The 23,135-nt window shown below is 40.9% G+C and overlaps 1 protein-coding gene, 1 non-coding gene and 1 pseudogene across 2 annotated transcripts; 1 reads left to right on the top strand and 2 right to left on the bottom strand.

Moving 5' to 3' along the window:
* Positions 1 to 1,913: 1,913 nt before the first annotated feature.
* On the top strand, positions 1,914 to 18,449 carry LOC130591252 (uncharacterized; annotated as a pseudogene).
* On the bottom strand, positions 4,795 to 4,901 carry LOC125497143 (small nucleolar RNA R71). The gene has a single exon (XR_007273785.1). It is a non-coding gene; the product is annotated as a small nucleolar RNA R71 (small nucleolar RNA).
* A 2,083-nt stretch (positions 18,450 to 20,532) lies between the features above and the next one.
* LOC104907481 (uncharacterized) lies at positions 20,533 to 22,110 on the bottom strand. Its single transcript, XM_010696416.2, has 3 exons — positions 21,390 to 22,110; positions 20,868 to 21,337; positions 20,533 to 20,772 (listed from the first exon to the last, which is right to left on the bottom strand). Exons 1-3 carry the CDS (start codon positions 22,108 to 22,110, stop codon positions 20,533 to 20,535), a joined length of 1,431 nt encoding a protein of 476 aa, XP_010694718.1.
* Between the last annotated feature and the right edge of the window lie 1,025 nt (positions 22,111 to 23,135).

The following is a 23,135-nucleotide window of genomic DNA, read 5'->3' as shown; positions in this document are numbered from 1 at the left end:
CAATGAAAACAAAAAGTGGGATGGCCCACATGCAAAAAAAAAAAACCACTCCAAATGCTCAATGAATTCCAACGGCTACGGAATAGTTATTTTGATTACTTTGTTCCATTTTCATTATTTTTGTAAAGGTGAGTATCACACCAGTAATTTTTGTAACGGATAATTTTCTAATTTTTTTTTAATAAATTTAAACAGTAAATATTTTGTGTATATATAGTAGAAAAATGGAGTATAAATTTATCTCCAATTCTAAATTCTTCTTAAAATAATTATTTCACTTCATTTCATTAGTAAAGTTCCATATTCTATAATATGGACAATTCACAAGATTATTATGCTCAATACTACTCCTACTTGGAAAATTCTCCCAATTTAGATAATCAAAACACCCAAAATCCAACCCAGAATGTTTCGCCAAATCTCCAAACTTCTCCAATTCATCCAACTCCTCTACATTATAATAATAAACATCACTCATTTCCTCTTGACTCGCAAATTTATTACCACCCCGGATACTATTAGCCACAAAATATTATGTCGGTTAATCCTCCAATGAGGCCAAACTACTACTCAGGTGCTCCGTATCCCTATGAACCATATACAGTTCATGATAAGTCAAGAAGGGAAAACTTTGGAGGTAGTAGCGTACACCAAGATTTCGAAACTCCAGGTTCGGGTAGTGAGCTTCAAACTCCTCAACATGAAATCAGTGAAGAGGACAACATTGAAGTGGTCGAAAAAAATAATTTGAAAGGGAAGGGCAAAGGTGAAAAAAGGCTTAAGTGGAGTCCAATACAAGTATTTGTGCTTTGCTTGGTTAACAACTTCGAATGATGGTGTAAAGGGAACAGATCAGTCGTTCAATAATTACTGGAAAAATATTGTGGCTTACTACAACCAATATAGGAAGGAGGGTCCAGTAATGACCCTAAATCACGCCTCCAATCATTGGTACAAAATGAGTGCCGATGTTTCCAAATTTAATGGTTGTTACATACATGTGGCAGATAGCCACCCAAGTGGTCATGATGATGATCAAATCATGGCTATGGCCTTGGATCTTTGGAGAAGTCGTTACGACAGGAAATTTTCTTATTTACATTCTTGAAAAATTCTTAAAGAGCAACCGAAATGGCAACAATTCAAAAAACAAGGAAGATCGTTCTTCAAAGAGAACAAAGAATTCTGTCTCTGGTATGTATACTTCATCATCCTCAAACCCGGATGCTAGCGAAAATGATAATGTTGTTGAGGTTATGGATGTTAGACCACCAGGTCAAAAGGCAGCTAAAGCAGCAGCAAGAGGTAAGGGAAAGGCAAAGAACAAAAAGACTAATCCAGAAGCTATGGAAACCTGGAGCAAGTTTGAAGAGCGCCAAGCTAAAAAAAATGTCATTTTATGAAGAACGCATTCGTGTGCAAGATTTTGAGCTTCTGTGTAAGGACACTTCAAACTTGGACGAAAACGCTCGAAAAAATCATGAATCAGTGTGCCAGTACATTAGAACTAAGTACGGAATTTAGTTTAAACTAATCTTTTAATAATTGACTTTATGTTATGCTTGATTAATATATAAGTATTTGTATGGATCTTTATGTAATAGTCCTATTAGTTATGTTTACTAAGTATCTAATTGAAAGTCTTTATGTAATGGAAATTAGTAGTTTAGATATAGTTGATGGAATCTAGCCGTTTGGATTTAGTGATTGGAAACTAGTCGTTTGGATGTAATGGTTGGAAACTAGCCGTTTGAAATTAGTGGTTGGAAACTAGCCGTTTGAATTTAGTTGTTGGCAACTAGCTCTTTGGATTTAGTGGTTGGAAACTAGCCGTTTGGAATCAATTTTCTCTCTATATATATAGGTCATATCTATTGTAAAGATTCACAACTCATAATCATCTTCTCAATTTTCTCTCTTTATACCTACATTACTAATCTCCTCAAAATATCTGATAATCCAAGCTCATCAAATAATACTGATTGGATGAAGGAGATGGATGATGAATTTTGGGACGACACTGACGAGCTCAAATGGGGCTTTACTTATATCAACAAATTTCAAATCCGCCTAGATCAATCGTTCCCCGGGATCGTGAAGGTGGTGCAACACGCCTCTATCGAGACTACTTTTCTCCTGAACCCGTATATCCTGCGTCAACGTTTTGAAGACGGTTTAGGATGAGGAGGGAATTGTTCATGCGTATAGTAGATGCACTTCAAAGTAAGTCACCATTTTTCAAGCAAAGGAGTGATGCAGCTAATAAAGTAGGTCTGTCTCCACTTCAAAAATGCACCGCAACTATTCGCATACTTGCTTATGCAACCCCTGCTGATGCTCTTGATGAGTGATAAGTGCGTTCTTAACGCACTTTATGGCTTCCTTTTGGCTTGTTTTGGTTCCCTATTTCCCCTTTTCTTCCCTCTTTCTCCTCACTTTTCCCTTTTATTTCATTCACTTGATCATACTTGATCATAGTGACATTTTGCTAGATTTTCGATCTATTTTGATCGAATTTTTAGCACATATGCTTTCACCATGTTTGCTCGTGTTTCTATTGCAGGTATGACCCTTTTCGGGGCCGAGAAATGCAAGACATGGCACAAGAGAACGAGCTAGAGGCAGAGAGTTAGCCTGAGGTGCGCTTGGTATGCCCCGCACACGATGGTGCGCCTGCACACGCTACTGGTGCGCCCGTACCATCGACCAGTTTTGGAGCACAAAACAGACGACATTGGTGCGCCCGCACCACGCACAAGGTGCGCCCGCACCTGCGTCTGGTGTGCCCGCACCAACTACATGTGCGCCCGCACATTTTGACGGAGGAATTGAGACTGAGGCAGAAGACATAGGTGCGCCCGCACCTGACATGTGGTGCTCCGGCACCTGTTCATTGTGCGCCCGCACCATCTATGGAGCACTTTTACTAAAAGACAGAAGACTCAGGTGCGCCCGCACCTGAGGTCTGGTGCGCCCGCACCTGAGCTTGGTGCGCCCGCACCTGAGCTTGGTGCGCCCGCACCTCCTTTTGGTGCGCCCGCACCATGCGTTCCGGAATAGAAAATCGTTCATTAAACCCTTTTTCTCTTTTAGTTTTAGACGGACGCTTTTCATTCTAGTTTTTACACAATATTTTACGGTTTTGTATTAGAGAGAAAACACTTTAGTTTCCATTAATAATTGAGATTAGTGATCATAGTTTGTGATTCGATTGACATTCAAGGTACTTTTCATTCAATTCAATTCAAAGTTTTAGTTTTTATTTCATTCTTTCCGTCTTTGTTCTTGCTTTTGATTATTCTAAGATCTTATTCTCTTAGTCATAATTGCGATTTACATTAGTTTAATCATTACTTAATCATGTTTAGCCTTAGATTATCATAGATTCATTGTTTAATTGCTTTAACTCCATGATTAGTGAGTAGTTTCATAATCTAGGGTTAGGGTGAAAGTATGAATTAGGGTTTTAAATATGATGTTGATGTGATTGTGATGTATGGAGAAGTTTATGCATTGATCTTGGTGTTTTGAGACCTTAGGATAGATATTGATCACATTTATACTTTGGTATTTTGATTTCAAATGTTCTTAAATCGGATTTTGAACTCTTTTATCATCCCCAAGAATCAACTTAATTTCAATACCAAGATATTGGATGGAAATTAAGGGGATCCTTCATTAGGGGTTTTCCAAACTTATTGAATTCTTAATCAATTAACTAAAGACCATTCGAGAGAGGATTTAGTTGATTGATTAAGTGATTACTCTTGAGGACCATTCGAGAGAGGACTCGAGTATTTTAGAGGAGAACTAAACCTTGCATAATCGTCTTTGTTGCTTCACAATCGCATTAACAATCATTATCCGTTCTTATTCATACTAGTAACCTTAACTCTAGTGTCTTTTATTTGATATTTAAACTCGTGATATTTGCTTGTTCTAGTTGTTAGTTAGTCTTAATTGTTACCAAACATCTTTCAAACCCCAAATACCTTTCAATTAGGTAGTCTGACTTGATAGACTTTAATCAATCCCATTTTCCCTGTGGATCGACCCTTGACTTGCCCTTACTATTCTCTTAGTAATTGCTTGTTAGGACTTATAAATATTGTTTGGAAAGCGGTTCTTAGTGCCTTAACGACACACTAAAAACCTCTTATCAAAATGGCGCCGTTGCTGGGGAAGTTGTGCTATTGATTGAAGTATATTTTAGTTTAGTTTGCTTAGTTGATTTTTCTTTTTGACTGTGGTTGTTATTTGCTAATCCTCTGCTTAGCTTTGTTGTGTTACATGAGAAGAAGAACTCACGGTTCACCCACATTGCCTCTAGATCCTGAAATCGACCGTACTTGCGAAAGCTTCGGAAGAATTTGGAAAATTTGACTTTGGGTTCCGAGCCTTCTTCACCAATCTCAAGTACATCAAGTGAAGTTGAATCAGAAATGGGTGAAGCAAATCCACAACTGTTCCTATGTTCTTCAAGGTGGAATCCGACTCCCACCACCACTACAAATTTCAGCATTCACCCTCAGTATACTCGGATGGTGAAAGCAGAGCAGTTTTGTGGGGGGCAGATGAAGATCCTCTAGACCATCTCGACAGGTTTCTTGAGATCTGTGCCATGATAACAACTAATGATGTCTCTCCTGACTACATCAAGATGCACTGTTCCGGTCCTCTCTTACCGGAAAAGCAAAGTCATGGCTCAAGAGCTTGCCTGCTAATTCCCTCACTACATGGGAAGAAGTCACAATGGCCTTCTTGAAGAAATACTTCCCGGAGTGGAAGACTGCGGACATAAGGAGGAAGATCTCCTCATTTGAGCAAGAGAACGATGAGACACTTGCCGAAGCTTGGGAGCGGTTCAAGGAGATGATCCGTTCATGCCCACACCATGAGTTCAACAAGAATCTACTCATGCGATTTTCTATGATGGTCTTGATCCGATTTCACGGGCCAACCTTGATGCTGGAGCGGGAGGTCAACTATCTAAGATCCCGCAAGAACAACTTGAGTCCACAATTGAGGAAGTGATCAAGAACTACTCATGGGGTGGAAGACGAAGAGGTGCTCAACCTAAGAAGAGCGGAAAGTTTGAAATTGACCCCATGGATCAAATTCAAGCAAGATGGACCAACTCGACAAGAAGCTCTCCAAGATCAATCTTGCATCGTCTACTCCTTCACAGGTAAACTCTTTTTCTTGTGATATTTGTGGTGGTACTAACCATGATACTTCTTATTGTGGAGGTACCCATTCGGAGCATGTGGCGGCAATTAATTCAAGAGGAGATGGATATCAAGGAAACCAAGGGTATAGGAACAATCAACAAGGAGGTTGGAGACAACCTCAACAAAACTACACCCAAGGATTCAACCAACCTCAACAAGGATGGAATCAACCTCAACAAGGGTACAACCAAGCTCACAACCAAGGGTTTGCGCAAGGGTATAACCAAAACCAAAACTATAACCAAGGTGGTTCCTCCTCACAAGGGTCCAACACTACCAAGCTCCACATCAAAGGACCAACAACCCAAAACCTCCCTCCAATCTTCCTTCCCAAACAAAATCCCGAACCTACACCATCTCCGATCCAACCTCTCTCCAAATTCTCCAACAACTCCAATCCATGAACCAAATTCTCCAAAACCATGAGCAAAGGTTTCAAGAGCTACAAGCCCACAACAAAATGCTTGAAACCCAAATTGCCCAAGTAGCTGAGAAGAATCCCTCACCCCCACAAATCAACTTCCAGGCCAACCCATCCTAACCCAACCTCCATCAAGCCAAAGCCATTCATTTGAGGTCGGGAACAAGTTATGCGGGTCCTAAGATGCCGAATGGGGAGTTAGAGAGGATGAAGAAGCTGAGGTTGTTGAGAAGGAGGATGGAGCTGAGGAAACTGAGAAAGAGGAAGTTGAGGAGAAAGATGAGTCACATGTTCAAGTTGGTGACAAAAACACATTGCCATCACCTCCACCAACCAAATATTATGTGCCTCCGGTTCCCTATCCTCATAGGTTGGTAGAGAGAAAGTTGAGTGACAAGTTCACTAAATTTCTAATGTGATGAAGAGCCTGCAAATCAACATCCCATTCCTTGAGGCTATGTCTCAAATGCCACTTATGCTAAGTTCTTGAAAGAGATCCTTCCAATAAGCGAAAACTTGAAGATGAGCTTATCTCCCTACCTTACCAAGTGAGTGCTCTTGTGCAACGAACTATGCCCAAGAAGCAAAGAGATCCCGGGAGTTTCACCTTGCCGGTGAAGATAGGTGACTTAGAGCCTAAGGGTGCACTGGCCGATCTGGGAGCCAGTGTCAATTTGATGCCCCTTTCTATTGCAAAGCACCTAAATTTCCTCTTCATCCTACGCGCAAAACGATTCAATTGGCGGACCGCACTGTGAGAGTCCCTTGTGGTGAGTTGGAGGATATACCGATTCAAGTTGGGCATGTGTTTGTACCATGCGACTTTGTGGTGATGGATATGGAGGAAGATCCTGAGACTCCTCTTATTCTGGGAAGAGAAGCTCTAAAGACTTTGGGTGCCGTGATAAACTGCAAAAACGACACAATCACGGTTGAGGTAGCTAATGAGCGGGTGGTGTTTGAGTTCTCTAAGAACTGAAGAGACCTATGATGGAGAAAATTTGCCGGGTAAGCCTAGTGGAAGATGAGGTAGAGGACCCATGAGTGTGGATAATTCTGGGGACGAGTTGTATGCTACACTTACCGACACCCTTAACTTGGACATGGACGATGAAACGCAAGATGAGGCGTTTGAGGTTCTAGCTACATCATCCACGGATAAAGAGGAGTGTTCTAAGCCTCCTCCCAAGGTAGAGTTCAAACCCTTCCCTCCTCTCTTAGATATGTTTTTCTTGATGATGCATGTACTTATCCTGTTATTGTCAATTCGAGTCTTGATGACATTTCTATATCAAATGATTGGAATTTTGCAAAAATATAAAGATGTCATTGGGTATTCGATTGATGACCTTAAGGGGATAAGCCCTTCTCTTGCTATGCATCGTATCCATCTCATCGATAGTAATGCCTCCTCCATCGAGCATCAGAGAAGGCTCAATCCCAACCTCAAAGAGGTTGTGAAAAAGGAGATCTTGAAACTACGTGACGCGGGAATCATCTATGCTATCTCAGATAGCAAGTGGGTGAGCCCGATTCACGTGGTTCCAAAAAAGGAGGCATGACTATAGTTGAGAATGAGAAAGGAGAAACAATCTCAACTAGGACTGTCACTGGGTGGAGAGTCTGTATTGATTACAGAAAACTGAACAAATCCACCCGGAAAGATCATTTCCCCCTTCCCTTCATTGACCAAATGTTGGAGAGGCTTGCTCGTCATTCACACTTCTGTTTTCTCGATGGTTATTCCGGATTCTTTCAAATCCCCATTCATCCGGATGACCAAGAGAAAACCACCTTTACTTGTCCGTATGGGACATTTGCATATCGAAGGATGCCCTTTGGTTTGTGTAATGCCCCATCCACTTTTCAAAGGTGTATGACAGCAATCTTCTCTGACATGCTAGAAGATTCCATTGAAGTGTTCATGGACGACTTTAGTGTGTGTGGTTCGTCTTTTGACACATGTCTGGTTAATCTTGAATGTGTGTTAAAAAGGTGTCAAGAGACGAACCTCTTCCTGAATTGGGAGAAGTGTCACTTTATGGTCGAGGAAGGCATTGTCTTGGGCATAAAGTGTCGAAAAAGGGTATTGAGTAGATCCGGCAAAGGTTTCGGTTATTGAGAAGCTTCCGCCACCGAACTCGGTGACGGGAGTTCGTGCTTTCCTTGGACATGCTGGTTTTTACCGCGTTTCATCAAGGATTTCTCTCAAATAGCCAAACCATTGACGAATCTACTTCAAAAGATGTTGATTTTGAGTTTGATGAGTCTTGTCTAAGGCTTTTGAAACTCTTAAAAAGCCCTTACTTCTGCCCCATTGTGCAAGCTCCGGATTGGAGCTTGCCTTTTGAACTAATGTGCGATGCTAGTGACTTTTCAGTGGGAGTTGTTCTTGGGCAACGCAAGGAAGGGAGGCTTCATGTGATAGCCTATGCAAGTAGGACTCTGGATGATGCTCAACGGAACTATGCAACTACGGAGAAGGAAATGTTGGCCGTGGTCTTTGCTTTTGACAAGTTCCGTTCCTACTTGACATGTAATAAGGCGTGGTGTATACGGATCATTCTGCGGTCCGGTATTTGATGAGTAAGAAGGATGCCAAGCCTAGGCTCATTAGGTGGGTGTTGCTTCTTCAGGAGTTTGATTTTGAGATGAAAGAGAAGAAGGGGACGGAGAATGTGGTAGCTGACCATCTTTCTCGCCTCCCTCTTGATAATCTGGAGGAGATTCCTATCGAGGAAGATTTGAGAGAAGAAGCATTGTTCGCCATTCTGAACAATGAGGTTCCATGGTTCGCTGATTATGCAAATTATTTGGCTTGTGGGATTGAACCTCATGGTTTTACTCCCAACAAAGGAAGCGGTTTTTAAAGAAGTTTCGAGGTTCTACTGGGATGACCCGCTCCTTTTTAAGAAGTGTGCTGATGGAGTGTTTAGGGGTGTGTTCCTAATCATGAGATGGCCTCTGTTTTGATCATTGCATACTTTGGCTTGTGGGGGGCACGGTGGAGCAAGCAAAACTGTTGCTAAGGTGCTCCAATGTGGTATGTTCTGGCCAACATTGCAAAAGGATGCCCGGACATTTGTGGTGGCTTGTGATAGATGTCAAGAGAGTGGTGGCATCACAAAGCGACACGAGATGCCTCAACAGAACATTCTTGAGGTTGAGCCGTTTGATGTCTGGGGAGTCGACTTTATGGGCCATTCGTTCCTTCCTGTGGGAATGTTACATTCTTGTTGCGGTCGACTACGTGACAAAATGGGTGGAAGCCATTGCCTCTCCCAATGACCATAAGGTAGTCACCAAGCTTTTGAAGAAGATCATCTTCCCTCGATTTGGGGTGCCCCGGTGTTGATCAGTGATGGCGGTTCACACTTCGCCAAAAAGCAATTAGAAGCTCTATTGAAGAAATAGGGGTGAATCACAAAGTGGTCTCCTTATCACCCCAAACCCAAGGCCAAGTTGAGGTCTCGAATCGAGAGGTCAAGAACATCCTTGAGAGAGTGGTCAACAGGACACGGAAGGATTGGTCTTTGAAGCTTGATGATGCCCTGTGGGCTCTTCGCATGGCTTTCAAGACACCAATAGGCACTATCCACCTTGTATTGACAAAGCATGTCTTTGCCGGTTGAACTAGAGCACAAGGCTTGGTGGGCAATTAAGGAGCTCAACATGGATCTTCACTTGGCGGGAGAAGCTCGAAAAGAAAGGCTAGTCGAGCTGGAAGAACTTCGTTTCGACGCGTATGAGAATTCTAGACTATACAAAGAGCAAACAAAGAAATGGCACGATCACCGGATTCAACAACGAGAATTCCGGGTTGGGGACAAGGTCTTGTTGTTCAACTCAAGACTAAAGCTTTTCCCCGGAAAGTTCAAGTCCAAGTGGTCGGGTCCTTTCTCTGTGTTGAAGACTACTCCATACGGAGCTTATGAAGCACTAGTACAGAAATGGCGATTTGCGTCGGATCTGAGGCGCCCATTTGCGTCGGACATGGGTGCGACGCCAAAGGCCTCGACGCAAATAGCCCAGACATGATCTGCGTCGTATAGTGAACGACGCAGATATATTAGCTATTTGCGTCGCACCGTATACACGGTGCGACGCAAATGCCATTATGTGAAAAATAAAAAAACGCAGTACCAAAGCATGAATGCTTTAGTACTGCGTAGGAGGAAAAAGAAACAGATCTCATATCAAAAACCAGATATAACATACAAAAAATGATGATAAGTAAACAAGACAAATCTCATATCAAAAACCAGATCTAACATACAACAAATAATAATAATCGCCAAAAATTAAACGACAAAATCTAAACGAAATTACGTTCTAATCGCCAAAAAGTAAACGAAAAAATCTAAACAAATATAAAAATTAAAAAATCAGATCTAACATACCACAAAACACGAAATTAAAAACTAAACCTACAAAAACAAACAGATCTAACATAGAGAAATTTCACTAAATATATTTTATAAAAATCAAATCGCCACCCCTCAAAAAAAAAAAAACAAATCGCCAAATTCTCGTTCTTCTTCAAATTTCGTACTTCAAATCTCGTTCTTCAATCTCTATCTTCAAATCTTGTTCTTCAATCTCTTTCTTCAAATCTCGTTCTTCAAATCGCAAAAATAAACATAAATATGGCAAAACAAAGAAATTCAGAATAAATGAGAACTAAAAATACCTGATAATTGAGAAATCTGAGCATGAACATCATGTATATTTGTTTTATAGATCGTCGAGTATCGAGAGATAGAGGAAAGAGATCCAAAGCCTGAGCATGAACGGAGGTTCGCCGCAAAACAGATGCGAAATAGATGGATGACAGATGCGCGAAGTAGAGATTCGAAGTAGAGATGCGCGAAGTAGAGATTCGAAGTAGAGATGCGAAGGAGAGATGGATGGAGGTTTGAATGACAGTGAGAGAGATGAACGAAGGAGAGAGAAGGAGAGAGAAGGATAACGGCTGAAGTAGAGATGCGCGAAGTGAGATTCTTCAAACCTAACGCGTGCGCTTGTTTTAAATATGGGTAACCGTGTCTGCGTCGTGTGATATGGCCCATACGACGCAAATCAAAGCCCAGACTTATTTAATTCTGATATGCGTTGCACACACACGATAGTCCGACGTACATTATACCCATGTTGTGCGTCGCACATAACTACCATGCGACGCAAATTAGCAATGTGCGTCGCATGAAGGAGGGTGCGACGCACATAACAGTGATTTGCGTCGCACGGCTTCCCAAATTCGACGCAAATTTGAACTGTGCGTCGTTTCCGTGTCTGTGCGACGCAAATAGGGGGACGCAAATCGTCCTTTTTCTACTAGTGAAGTTATGGGTGAGAATGGTCCATTTTGGGTAAACGGTCAAAGGTTGAAGTTCTATCATGATTCTCATGCCGTTGGTTCAATGGGTTGCTTGATTCTTCGCTCACCTGAGCGACTCTTATGATGAACGTATCCTTTTTAGTCAAGCTAATGACTTAAAACAAGCGCTACACGGGAGGCAACCCGTTTCTTTTCTTTCCTTTCTTTTATTTTTCTTTTGTTTGTTAGTTAGGCTTTTGATTTATCAGTTAGCCATGAGAGCTACATTGGGACATCTGAATTTTTATGAAAGGTTGAGTGAAATGAATGATTCGAAAAAGAAAGAGTGAGAAAACAGAAGGTTAGGTGCTCCCGCACCGCGTGGACGTGCGCCCGCACCATTCTAAATTTTTTCGAAAGTTTAGTTTGGTGCGCCCGCACCTTTCTCTAAAATGCTTTTCAGAAAAAAACAGACGACTTTGGTGCTCCCGCACCTAGTCCATGTGCGCCCGCACCTTATAAAAAATTTTCGAAAAAAAAAACATGGTGCGCCCGCACCAAATCTGTTGACTATTTTTGGAAGAAAACAGAAGACTTAGGTGCGCCCGCACCAAAGCCTTCGGAATTTTTTTAGAAAAAAACAGAAGGGTTTGGTGCGCCCGCACCTGGGCGAGGTGCGCCCGCACCAAACAACTTCTGAAATTTTTTTTTTCGATTGGTACGCCCGGACCCCCACAAGGTGCGCCCGCACCGCAACCTTCAGAATTTTTTTAGAAAAAAACAGAAGAGTCTGGTGCGCCCGCACCTCTTCCTGGTGCGCCCGCACCAAACAACTTCTGAATTTTTTTTCGATTGGTGTGCACGCACCTTGGAGCGGTGCGCCCGCACCAACCCAGCTGGGCAAGAAAAATCGCAGATAAACACAATTTTTCGGCCCTCCTCACTCAATTCTTCATAATTTCGAACCTTTCTCTCACACTCACTCACTTTCTCTCTCTTCCTCCTCTCTAGATCCGGCCACCACGACACTTTTCCGGCGACTTCCGACGATTTTTATCACCGGAATCTTCATCACCATCTTCTCTACACCATTCAAGGGCACAAAAATTGGGGGTTTTGCAAGGATTTGATTTCTAGGGTTTCGAAATTGGGGATTTTCATCTCCATGTTGGTAACTCTCTTCTAATCTTTGCTTTTTCATCAATAATCTAGTAATTTGGAGTTCTAGTGTGTTTTCTTTTAGATTGCATGCTTGTTTTCCACAAATTTTTGATTGTTCATGAACTTTGCCCTTATTTGTGTTTGTTGTGGTGGTGAACAAGTGTAATTCATGTTGATTGTGGTATTTTTTCATGATTCTCTGAATTTTTGAGAACTACATTGCATGAATTTTTAGGTGTTATTGATTCTTGTGCATAATTGTGGTTGGTTTGGTGAAATTGGCTTAAAAGTCTCTTTGAGTGGTGATACTCTTGATTGTTAGCAACTTGGTTGCTACTAATTGTGGATTGGCTAGCTGGTAGATCTTAGGATTAGTTTTTGATTTTTCTTTTTGTGTGTTTTTCTTTTTGTGTGGTTTGATTTTTATTTTTGTGTGTTTCTTTGTGTGTTTTCGATTTTTCTTTTTGAGTGTTTCTCTGTGTGGAGAGTCCGCTTTGTGGTTGTGTCATTGCAGCAGATCATCACTTCTCCTTCCTCTTTTTGCAAAACAAAAATTCTTTACCACCATGGGAAGAAGTAGTGGTGAAGGCTCATCTAGGTCTAAGAGAGCAAAGACCGGTTCCTCTTCACAAGGACCCTCGTCCAGCTTTAATCCCCCTCCCCTCTATGCTGTGAAACTTTCCAATGCCGCTCATAAGCAAATTTTTCAACAACTTTCTGAGCGCACGTTTCGTCCCACAAAGTTCTATGACTACACTACCTGCAACTACCTTAACATCGAATCGATGATAAGGGAGATGGCAGGTAATGTCGGGTTATCGGACTTTCTTGACGTCCATGCACCTACTTATGATCAACTCACTCTCTCGAATTCTTGAGTACGTTGAACATAAGTAAGGAGCCGGGCACGGGTGCTCTAGCTATTCAATTTCGTATGTTTAATCAAGCTAGAGCACTCTCCTTCGACGAATTCTGTGAGGCATTCGGGATGGATTCTCGAGCTCCCTGTGATGCCCCTTTGGGCACCATCTGGCAGGGATACAATGAGCAAGATTGTTGGGCCAAAATCACCAACGGCACGACTCCGTTTCGGACGAATTCGTCCAAAGCGTCGGAGATCATCCATCTTGCTCTCCGTTACTTCATAGGATGTTGGTTTACACCATCTTTCTAAACAGGAGTAGGACAGTTGAGGAAGGACGAGTTGCTGGTTCTTTGGTTGGCCACTGACGGGGCCCACCATAGAGCCAGAATTAACTTTGCTGCGCTCCTCCTTCACCGACTGCAGGAGATTCGGGGGGGTACTACGGTGACTGGGGAGATCCTTTGTGGTGGAATGGTCACCCAGTTAGCGTCCTACCTCGAGTTGGACGATGACTTGGGTCGCTTGGAAGCTAGCGTGCCTACTGTTGGTCAGTCCAACAGATTGGATGGCGCGAGTCTGCAGCAGATGAAATTTCTGCGCAATTATAAAAAGGAAAACTGCATCTGGCTTGTTGGGGGGGGGGCGACCTTACTGTTTTATAGGGCCCGACTTCGTTTGGGACCTCCCCGCTAACTGTGAAAACCGTTGGCGGGTTTCCCCTGCCCATGACATCCCACGGGCTATCCCTGAGCCCATTCCTACGGAGCGCATTCCACGCGTTCCGAGAGGTCCGAGGCCCGACCACCGCATTCCTGAGAGTGAGGTGGCCGAAGCTTCCTCCTCTCAATCCTTCGACATGGGCTCCGTCATGGCAGCCATAGCCCAGATGCAGGCCTCTCAGGAGGCCAATCACCGTGCGGTTACTGCTACTCTTGCCGGTATCCGCACCGACCTCGACCATGTGTCTCGAGTGGCTTGGCGCACTCACCTCGCCAATGTCCACTCCGGACATGAGCCTCCTTCCCTAACCATCCCCACTATCCTCCTTCTTTCGACCCTCGAGAAGGGCCGTTTGAGGAGCCTTCTTTCCGTCCTTACCCCCACTACCCATCCTACTATCCTGATGGGTACTCTGGTGGGTATTTCCCTCCTTACCCCCTCCGATGGGGGTAATGGTGGGAACTATTAGGAGCTTTTCATAACCCCCCTCCCTCTCCCTCCTTTTGCAACTCCGAGCGCGGAGTTTTGCTTAAGCTTGGGGGACTTGCATGTATGTCTATATCTTTGGGAGTTTTGGGGTCATTGATGGTTAGAATCTAGGGGTCTCATTGGTTTTCGGTATCAGTTGGTGATTGTTCCTGTCTGTTGGCTTTGATTTCCCCCACCCCTGCTGACTTCTCTTCACCTGTATAGCTTTGCTTTGGTAGTTTTGTTTTGCTTTTGCTGTGCATTTTTTTTTATAAATAAAAAAAAAACATTTTCCTCTTTTATTCTTTTTCTTCTCCTTTTTCTGCATTTAGGATAGCTTGGTTGCATGCATGATTTGTGGCTAAAGTGTTCATGTCTCGATTGGAAGACCTTCCTTATATTAGACTTGATGATTTTGGAAGCCCTGTTGTGACTTTAGGCGTCTCTTGAAACCGATAACTTTTGGTAGAGTCTCTTTGAAATTAGGCGAGTTGGATGAATGGATTGCCTTGCCCCTTGTGCGATGAATCCCGAAGGAGGGCCAAGAACCTCGTAAGACTCACTCACAACCCTCACCATTGATCGCCTAACTTGTGACTTGCATTTTAGCCCCCAAGATTACATAAGAACGAGCCTCTAGGAGAATGATTTAGGGCGTTTCTTTTGCTAGTAATAGGAGCTACAAAACCAAAAGCTTAATACCTGCATAATATTCGCTTCTCAACCCATCTGAGCCTTTCTATCCTATTTTTGCTTAACCCACATAATGAGTCATGGCCAAACTTTCCCAAAGTGGAGTGCAATGTGTAGTTTTTGTTGAGTTAAGTTGTTTTGATATTAAGTCTTGGTTGAAAGTAGTTAATGTGCTTGTATGATAGCAAAAGTTGAAAAAAATTTGTGAAAAAGAAAGACAAAAGAAATAAAAGAAAGAAAGTTCTTATTGTTTGATTTGGTTTATTATTGAAAATGAAAAGAAAGAAAGATCAAATTGATGAGAAAAATGAAAAAGTTCACAAAGTGAAAAAGAAACAAGTGAAATTCAAGGTATGTGTGAGATTTCTTTAATTGAGAATAGTGTTAGGACTAGCTTGGGGGAGTATTTACCCCTAGTTTGTACTCCACTTACCCTTTTTGCACCACATTCCTAGAATATAATCCACACCCTAACCTAGCCCCGTTACAACCTTAAAAAGTCCCTTTTGACTTCTAGATTGGACTTGATCTATTTAGTAGTGGCGGGGAGATTTTGTGCAAGTCATGATGAGGGTCATCAAAACGTGGTAGAGGCGAGCAATTATGGTTGAGCATCCCTAGGGAGGAGTCAAACTTGGGTCTTGGAAGTGGAGAAGAGTGAGAAATCATCTTGGAAAGCTTTCTTTCAAAAAGACTCGGTTGATCGGTGGATTGAGACCTTAGAGTCACTCTTGTGCTTCCTAATCATCTTCCCTCTTGTGTTTGGTTGGTCTCCTAAATCTTGCTATGAACTCATTTAGCTTGCATGTCATGCTTGTAACCTTGCATTTAGAGCATATAGGTTAGTTTGTTGCATGTTTCCCTTTTCTTTTTATTCTCTTTTCTCTTTCTTTCCTTCATTCTCATTCTTGGTTTACTTGAGGACAAGCAAAACGCTAAGCTTAGGGGAGTTTGATAAGTGCGTTCTAACGCACTTTATGCTTCCTTTTGGCTTGTTTTGTTCCCTTTTTCCCTTTTCTTCCTCTTTCTCCTCACTTTTCCCTTCTATTTCATTCACTTGATCATACTTGATCATAGTGACATTTTGCTAGATTTTCGATCTATTTTGATCGAATTTCTAGCACATATGCTTTCACCATGTTTGCTCGTGTTTCTATTGCAGGTATGACTCTTTTCGGGGCCGAGAAATGCAGACATGGCACAAGGGAACGAGCTAGAGGCTGAGAGTTAGCCTGAGGTGCGCTTGGTATGCCCCGCACAGATGGTGCGCCCGCACACTACTGGTGCGCCGCACCATCGCATTTGGAGCACAAAACAGACGACATTGGTGCGCCCGCACCACGCACAAGGTGCGCCCGCACCTGCGTCTGGTGCGCCCGCATCAACTACATGTGCGCCCGCACATTTTGACGGAGGAATTGAACCTGAGGCAGAAGACATAGGTGCGCCCGCATCTGACATGTGGTGCGCCCGCACCTGTTCATTGTGCGCCCGCACCATCTATGGAGCACTTTTACCAAAAGACAGAAGACTCAGGTGCGCCCGCACCTGAGCTTGGTGCGCCCGCACCATGCGTTCCGGAATAGAAAATCGTTCATTAAACCCTTTTTCTCTTTTAGTTTTAGACGGACGCTTTTCATTCTAGTTTTTACACAATATTTTAGGGTTTTGTATTAGAGAGAAAACACTTTAGTTTCCATTGATAATTGAGATTAGTGATCATAGTTTGTGATTCGATTGACATTCAAGGTACTTTTCATTCAATTCAATTCAAAGTTTAGTTTTTATTTCATTCTTTCCGTCTTTGTTCTTGCTTTTGATTATTCTAGATCTTTATTCTCTTAGTCCCATAATTGCGATTTACATTATGTATCATTACTTAATCATGTTTAGCCTTAGATTATCATAGATTCATTGTTTAATTGCTTTAACTCCATGATTAGTGAGTAGTTTCATAATCTAGGGTTAGGGTGAAAGTATGAATTAGGGTTTTAAATATGATGTTGATGTGATTGTGATGTATGGAGAAGTTTATGCATTGATCTTGGTGTTTTGAGACCTTAGGATAGATATTGATCACATTTATACTTTGGTATTTTGATTTCAAATGTTCTTACTCGGATTTTGAACTCTTTTATCATCCCCAAGAATCAACTTAATTTCAATACCAAGATATTGGATGGAAATTAAGGGGATCCTTCATTAGGGGTTTTCCAAACTTATTGAATCTCTTAATCAATTAACTAAAGACCATTCGAGAGAGGATTTAGTTGATTGATTAAGTGATTACTCTTGAGGACCATTCGAGAGGGACTCGAGTATTTTAGAGGAGAACTAAACCTTGCATAATCGTCTTTGCTGCTTCACAATCGCATTAACAATCATTATCCGTTCTTATTCATACTAGTAACCTTAACTCTAGTGTCTTTTACTTGATATTTAAACTTCGATATTTGCTTGTTCTAGTTGTTAGTTATTTTCTTAATTGTTACCAAACATCTTTAACCCCCAAATACCTTTCAATTAGGTAGTCTGGACTTGATAAACTTTAATCAATCCCATTTTCCCTGTGGATCGACCCTTGACTTGCCCTTACTATTCTCTTAGTAATTGCTTGTTAGGACTTATAAATATTGTTTGGAAAGCGGTTCTTACTGCCTTAACGACACACTAAAAACCTCTTATCAATGAGTATATTAAAATCGGCGAGAGCACTGCTATTGAATGTTTATTTAAATTTTGTCGTACTATTATAGAAGTTTTTGGAGGGGTTTACATGAGAAAACCGACTTATGATGATGTTCATCGACTGCTAATAAGTTGCATGAAGAGTGTCATGGTTTTCCTGGTATGCTTGGTAGTCTTGATCGCATGCATTGGGCTTGGAAAAATTGTCCGGTCGCATCGAAAGGTCAGTACACACGAGGTGACTACGGACATCCTACAACAATGCTTGAAGCAGTCGCCTCGGTGGACCTTTGGATATGGCATGCATTTTTTGGTGTGGCTGGTTCGAACAACGACCTTAATGTCTTGAGTAGATCAAACTTGTTTCATGAGAGTTTACAAGGAGTTTCTCCTGAAGTTCATTTCACTATTAATGGTAGTGACTACAATATGGGGGTACTATCTTACAGATGGTATATATCTAGAATGTGCTGCTTTCATTAAAAGCTTCCCACACCCTCAAGACCCCAAAAGAATATGTTTCAAATGTAAACATGAAAGTGCAAGAAAAGATGTGGAGAGAGCATTTGGAGTACTTCAAGCCCGTTTTGCAATAGTTTGTGGACCAGCACGGTGTTGGCATAAAAGTAAACTCCACGATATTATGGAAGCGTGTATTATATAATATGATTGTTGAAGATGAGAGACACACATACTCGCGACACTTTCCCGACGATGATTTCTCATCACATGTGGAGGACGTTCAACATGGACATGCTCAAGATTTTCAAGCATATCTCGCAAGGGATGTAGCCATCCAGGATAGACAAATGCATCATCAACTCAAAGCGGATCTTGTCGAACACATTTGGACACGTTTTGGAAGCCAAGATGATAATTAATGTGTTGTTTTTTAAATTCCTAGTTATTGTTGTTTAAATTCCTAAATATGCCATGTTGTTCTTTTCCTTCAAAAAATTTTATGTCTTTGTAATTCAAGCATATTTTCAAATTTTTAATCGATTTTTTTACAATTTTTTTTTCCAATTTGTGTTTTTATTTACTCTTTTATAATTCTTTTTTTTTGGAAATTCAAAATTGTTATTGATAACCAAAAAAAAGATAATACAATCACCAATACACCTAGTTTAGAGCAAGAAGTAAGCTAGCTTTCCCCACCTTCTAGGAAGGGTTGAAAAGCAAGAAACTTCAAATGATACCCTAAACAGCCACCAAAACAACTAAGCTGCATCTATCTAAACAAGAGATTTCTCATATTATCATCTACTCTAGCAGCAACATTAAAAACAATTACATTAACAATCTGGTCAGTAGTTTTATGTTGCCCTTCAAAAAATTTCTGGTTGCGCTGCATCCAGATGTTATAGATAGCTTCAGTAAACATCATTCCATACAGCTTGTTCTTCTTGTGTCTTCGTCTGCAATGTTCTGCAGCAATCAGCACCTCCTCCATAAAGCTTACAGGATTTCTTGGTTTCTTTAGAATGCTCAAACATTTCCTCCAGACTTCAGCTGAATACTCACATTGGAAGAAAAGGTGATGAATATCCTCCTCTCCATTGTTACATAACTCACAGGTAGTATATGATATTAAACTCCATTGAGCTAATCTGGTTTTTGTACTCAACCTGTTAAGCACTACCAGCCAGGTTATAAAGATACTTTTGGGAGTAGCTCTATTGTTGCATACCAATCTTTTCCAGCTAACTTGAATATTAGGCTCTTTGATTGCTTTATAACACTTATTAATGGAGAATCTCCCATCTGTTTCATATTCATGTATCTTGTTGCCATTATCAAAGAGCTCTCTGCACCTCATAATCTTCTTGAGAACCCAGGACATTCCAGAAGGGATTTTCATAGTCCATATGTTAGCTTGTTTAATATAATAGGAATGAATCCACTGAATCCATAACTTATCTTGCTTCAGTGCTACAGCCCAAAAGTGTTTGGCTATAGCAGCTTTGTTCCACAGCCCCAGTTGAGTGAAATTGAGCCCACCACAAGACTTAGGATAGCAAGCTTGCTCCCAGGAAACCAAAGCTTTTCTTGAAATCTGAGTTCCAGTCCACAAATAACTTCTACACAATCCCTGAATCTCCTTCAAAATCTTTTTTGGCAACATGAAGATTTGACACCAAAAAATCTGCATACTTAAAAGAACAGACTTCACTAACTGTGCTCTTCCAGCATATGATAGAAGCTTTGCTGCCCAGCTCTGAGTCCTAGCCATAATTTTCTCTACTAGAGGCTTGCAAGTGTTATATGACAGCTTCTTGGTAGACAATGGAACCCCAAGGTATCTGAAGGGCAGCTCTCCTATAGGTATCTTGGTTGTTGACTGAACCATAGCAACTACTTCATCAGAAACACCACCCATGTATATATTGCTTTTGTGTAAGTTAGCTTCCAATCCTGAAGCTTGAGAAAACATTCTAAAAGCAAGTAACATCTCATGAATAGAGGTAAGATCACCTCTACAAAACATCAACAAGTCATCTGCAAACATCATGTGAGTGATGTGGAATCTACCACATTTAGGATGATAATGGAATTTTTTTATTATCTTTTAGGTGTTTTAAACACCTAGAAAGATATTCCATTCCTATTGCAAATAGAAATGGGGACATAGGATCCCCTTGTCTGAGCCCTTTCTTGGCATAGAAAGGTTTACCATTGAGCATAATAGAGTATGACACACTAGTCACACAAGCCATTACCCAAGAAACAAATGGTTGAGGAAATCCTAGTTCAAGCATCATGCTTTCCAAGAATGTCCATTCAATTGAATCATAGGATTTTTTTAGATCCACCTTGATAGTTCATCTAGGAGAAATTCCTTTTCTGTTGTAGCCTTTTATATGATCTGTTGCTAGTAGAATATTGTCTGTGATGTGTCTTTTAGGAATAAATCCTGCTTGAGTTGTATCAACCACTTCCCCAATAACACTTTGCAGTCTATGAGTGATTATTTTAGCACAGTGCAACCTGCTATTGGTCTATAATCACTTGCATATGTTGGTGTAGAAACCTTAGAAATCAGAGTGATAGAGGTTGTATTCACCTGAGGGTTGATATTACCAGTATCAAAGAAGTTGAGAACTGCAACATATATATCTGGCTTAATTGTGTGCCAAGTTTCAGTGTAGAACTTAGCATTAAAGCCATCCATACCAGGTGCTTTGTCTGCATCAATACTAAAAAGAGCCTTATCAATTTCAGCCAATGTCACAGGGGCACTAAGATAACTTCTGTCACTGTTGTTCAAAGAAGTTCCTTGCCTGACTATATTCAAATCAATACCAGGAATCTCTTCAGCACAAGTCCCATCAAATTGCTATAGAAATGATTCAATTCCTTTTGAATATCAGCAATTTTATCAAGCTTCTCCCCTATGCTTGTGTATAAGACATCAATGGAATTCCTTGCTTGTCTTTCCTTCATAGCAGCAAAGAAGACTTTGCTATTAGAGTCACCTTCTTGAAGCCACTGAATCCGAGACTTCTGCTTGTATATGCTCTCTTCAACATGAAGCCACTTTTTAAGAGAAACAATACATTGTTGCTCCTGTCTATGCAACTCTGCATTGAAATGATCACTACTGATTTGTGTTTGAATTCTGTCAAGATGATCTCTACATTCTCCAATCTTCTCACTCACATTAGCATAGTGAGTTATCTGTAACTGTTTAAGAGCCTTACTAACATCTTTCAATTTCAGCCAAATATCATCTAGACTACTAGCAGCTCCCTTTTGCCTCCAAGCTTCTGAAACTATAACATGGAATTGAGGATGTTCAATAATTAAAGAACCTGAATGGTCTACCAGCATGATGATGTTGCTGATTTAAATGAACCAGTAGGGGATGATGATCAGAAACTGATTGGTTCTTGATCTCCACTACTGTATGAGTGTGCTGGGCAAACCATGTGGCATTACAAAGACATCTGTCAATCCGGCTGAAAATTCTATCCACCCCTTCTCTCTTATTAGACCAAGTATAGGTACCCCCTATACCTTTCACCACCATCAAATCTGTTTTATCCAGCATATGTCTGAAATCTTCAGTTTCAGCATTAGTCACTGGATTGCCATTAATTCTATCATCACTTTCTAGCACCGAGTTAAAATCCCCCATTATAATCCACTCCAGATTATGTGTAATGTTCTGAAGAGTAGTCCATAGTGGTTTCCTGTCTTCAATATTATGTAATCCATAAATAGCAGTGAACAACATTTTATACTGACTATTCTTATCAGTATTCAAAGCATGAATAACCTGTTCAGTAGTAAACAGAATCTCCACCTGAATCAGGGCATGTTTCCATGCAAGCCATATTCTACCCTTAGAACTATGACTATAATTATCCCCCCATTGCCAACTACCTCCAAACTTCTTTCGTATCCTATCTTTATTAGCTAACTTCACTCTAGTTTCAGTTAAAGCAAAGATATTCAGCTTGTTAACAACTAAAAATGATTTTACCTCCTTTATTTTCAGAGGGTCATTGAGACCTCTCACATTCCAAGAGCAAGCATACATCATGAACGATGAGGGTTCTCACCCGCGTCATTGTTAGTCCCACTCTCCTGCCCCTCTTCTTCTTCTTGATCTGCTTCATTGTCATCAAAACATAAGTCTGGATTGTCATCTTCACATGGGACAATAACACGTTTCCCTCTATTCTTTCTTGTCACCATCTTCCATTGGTGCACAATAGGCTGAACTGGTGTATTGACAGCAGTACCAGTTTGTGACCTTTCTTCAGTTGGTTTATCCTGCACTGCAATCTCAGTTTCATCAGTGGTCCTTTTCTCAGGTTGAACCTGCTTTGGCACCCATTTTTGAACCACCTTGGGCTTGGTCACCTGTTGATGTGTCCTTCTATTACCACAATCATGTCCCACTCTTTGGCATTTTTTGCAATATGGTGGCCACCAGTCATATCTCACCTCTTTTATAAATTTTATATGTACTAAAAATTTATCTACAATTTAGTTCTAATTAATAATAAGTGAGTATTGTATCAAAAATAAAATACAAAAGATGAATGACAAGTGGGACCTACTCAAGCTAAATGGAGTTTGGCTAAACCATTGGAGGTGTTTTGGCTTAAAGTATAGTTTAGCTAGATAAATCTAGGGGGCACTTTAAGCCAAACTCTATTTTGCTTACCATTGAAGTTGCTTTAATATACACAACGAGATAAATCAAATAAGACTCTGCATGACTATGTTTTTTCTTATATATTAAAAAAAGATTTGGAATTTTTTTTTTGCTTATGAATAGTGCTAAAAGTATAAATGAAAAGCCTATTGAAAGACGAAAGGACTATTATTATGCACTTTAAAAACTTACAGATTGATACCTATTAAGAGACAACAAAAGTAATTCAGATTGCAGATTTGGTTCTCTAGATTAATTAGAGATATTATTTCCATAGAACTGTCAAAAGCTAACACGACATGATAACACGACACAGATCGGATACGAAAATAATACGTTAGTGTCAAGTTTTTCAATGTGATTATAAAAATGGGTCAACATGTGTTCTATAGTTTAATAAATGG

Source organism: Beta vulgaris, chromosome 4 (genome assembly GCF_026745355.1).
Source record: "Beta vulgaris subsp. vulgaris cultivar EL10 chromosome 4, EL10.2, whole genome shotgun sequence".
NCBI classification, from domain to species: domain Eukaryota; kingdom Viridiplantae; phylum Streptophyta; class Magnoliopsida; order Caryophyllales; family Amaranthaceae; genus Beta; species Beta vulgaris.
The sequence above is the reverse complement of the archived record's forward strand: the minus strand, read 5'-3'. Positions and strand labels throughout refer to the sequence as shown.

Bases quoted from the DNA above. Each gene is read 5' to 3' on its own strand.
- LOC104907481 (XM_010696416.2), bottom strand. From the start codon at position 22,110: ATGATGTATGCTTGCTCTTGGAATGTGAGAGGTCTCAATGACCCTCTG. The intron at 21,338-21,389 runs GTAGACCATTCA...TCCATGTTATAG, and splicing joins TCAGCAACATCATCATGCTG to TTTCAGAAGCTTGGAGGCAA. The intron at 20,773-20,867 runs GTATTGATTTGA...GAAATTGATAAG, and splicing joins TTGTGCTGAAGAGATTCCTG to GCTCTTTTTAGTATTGATGC.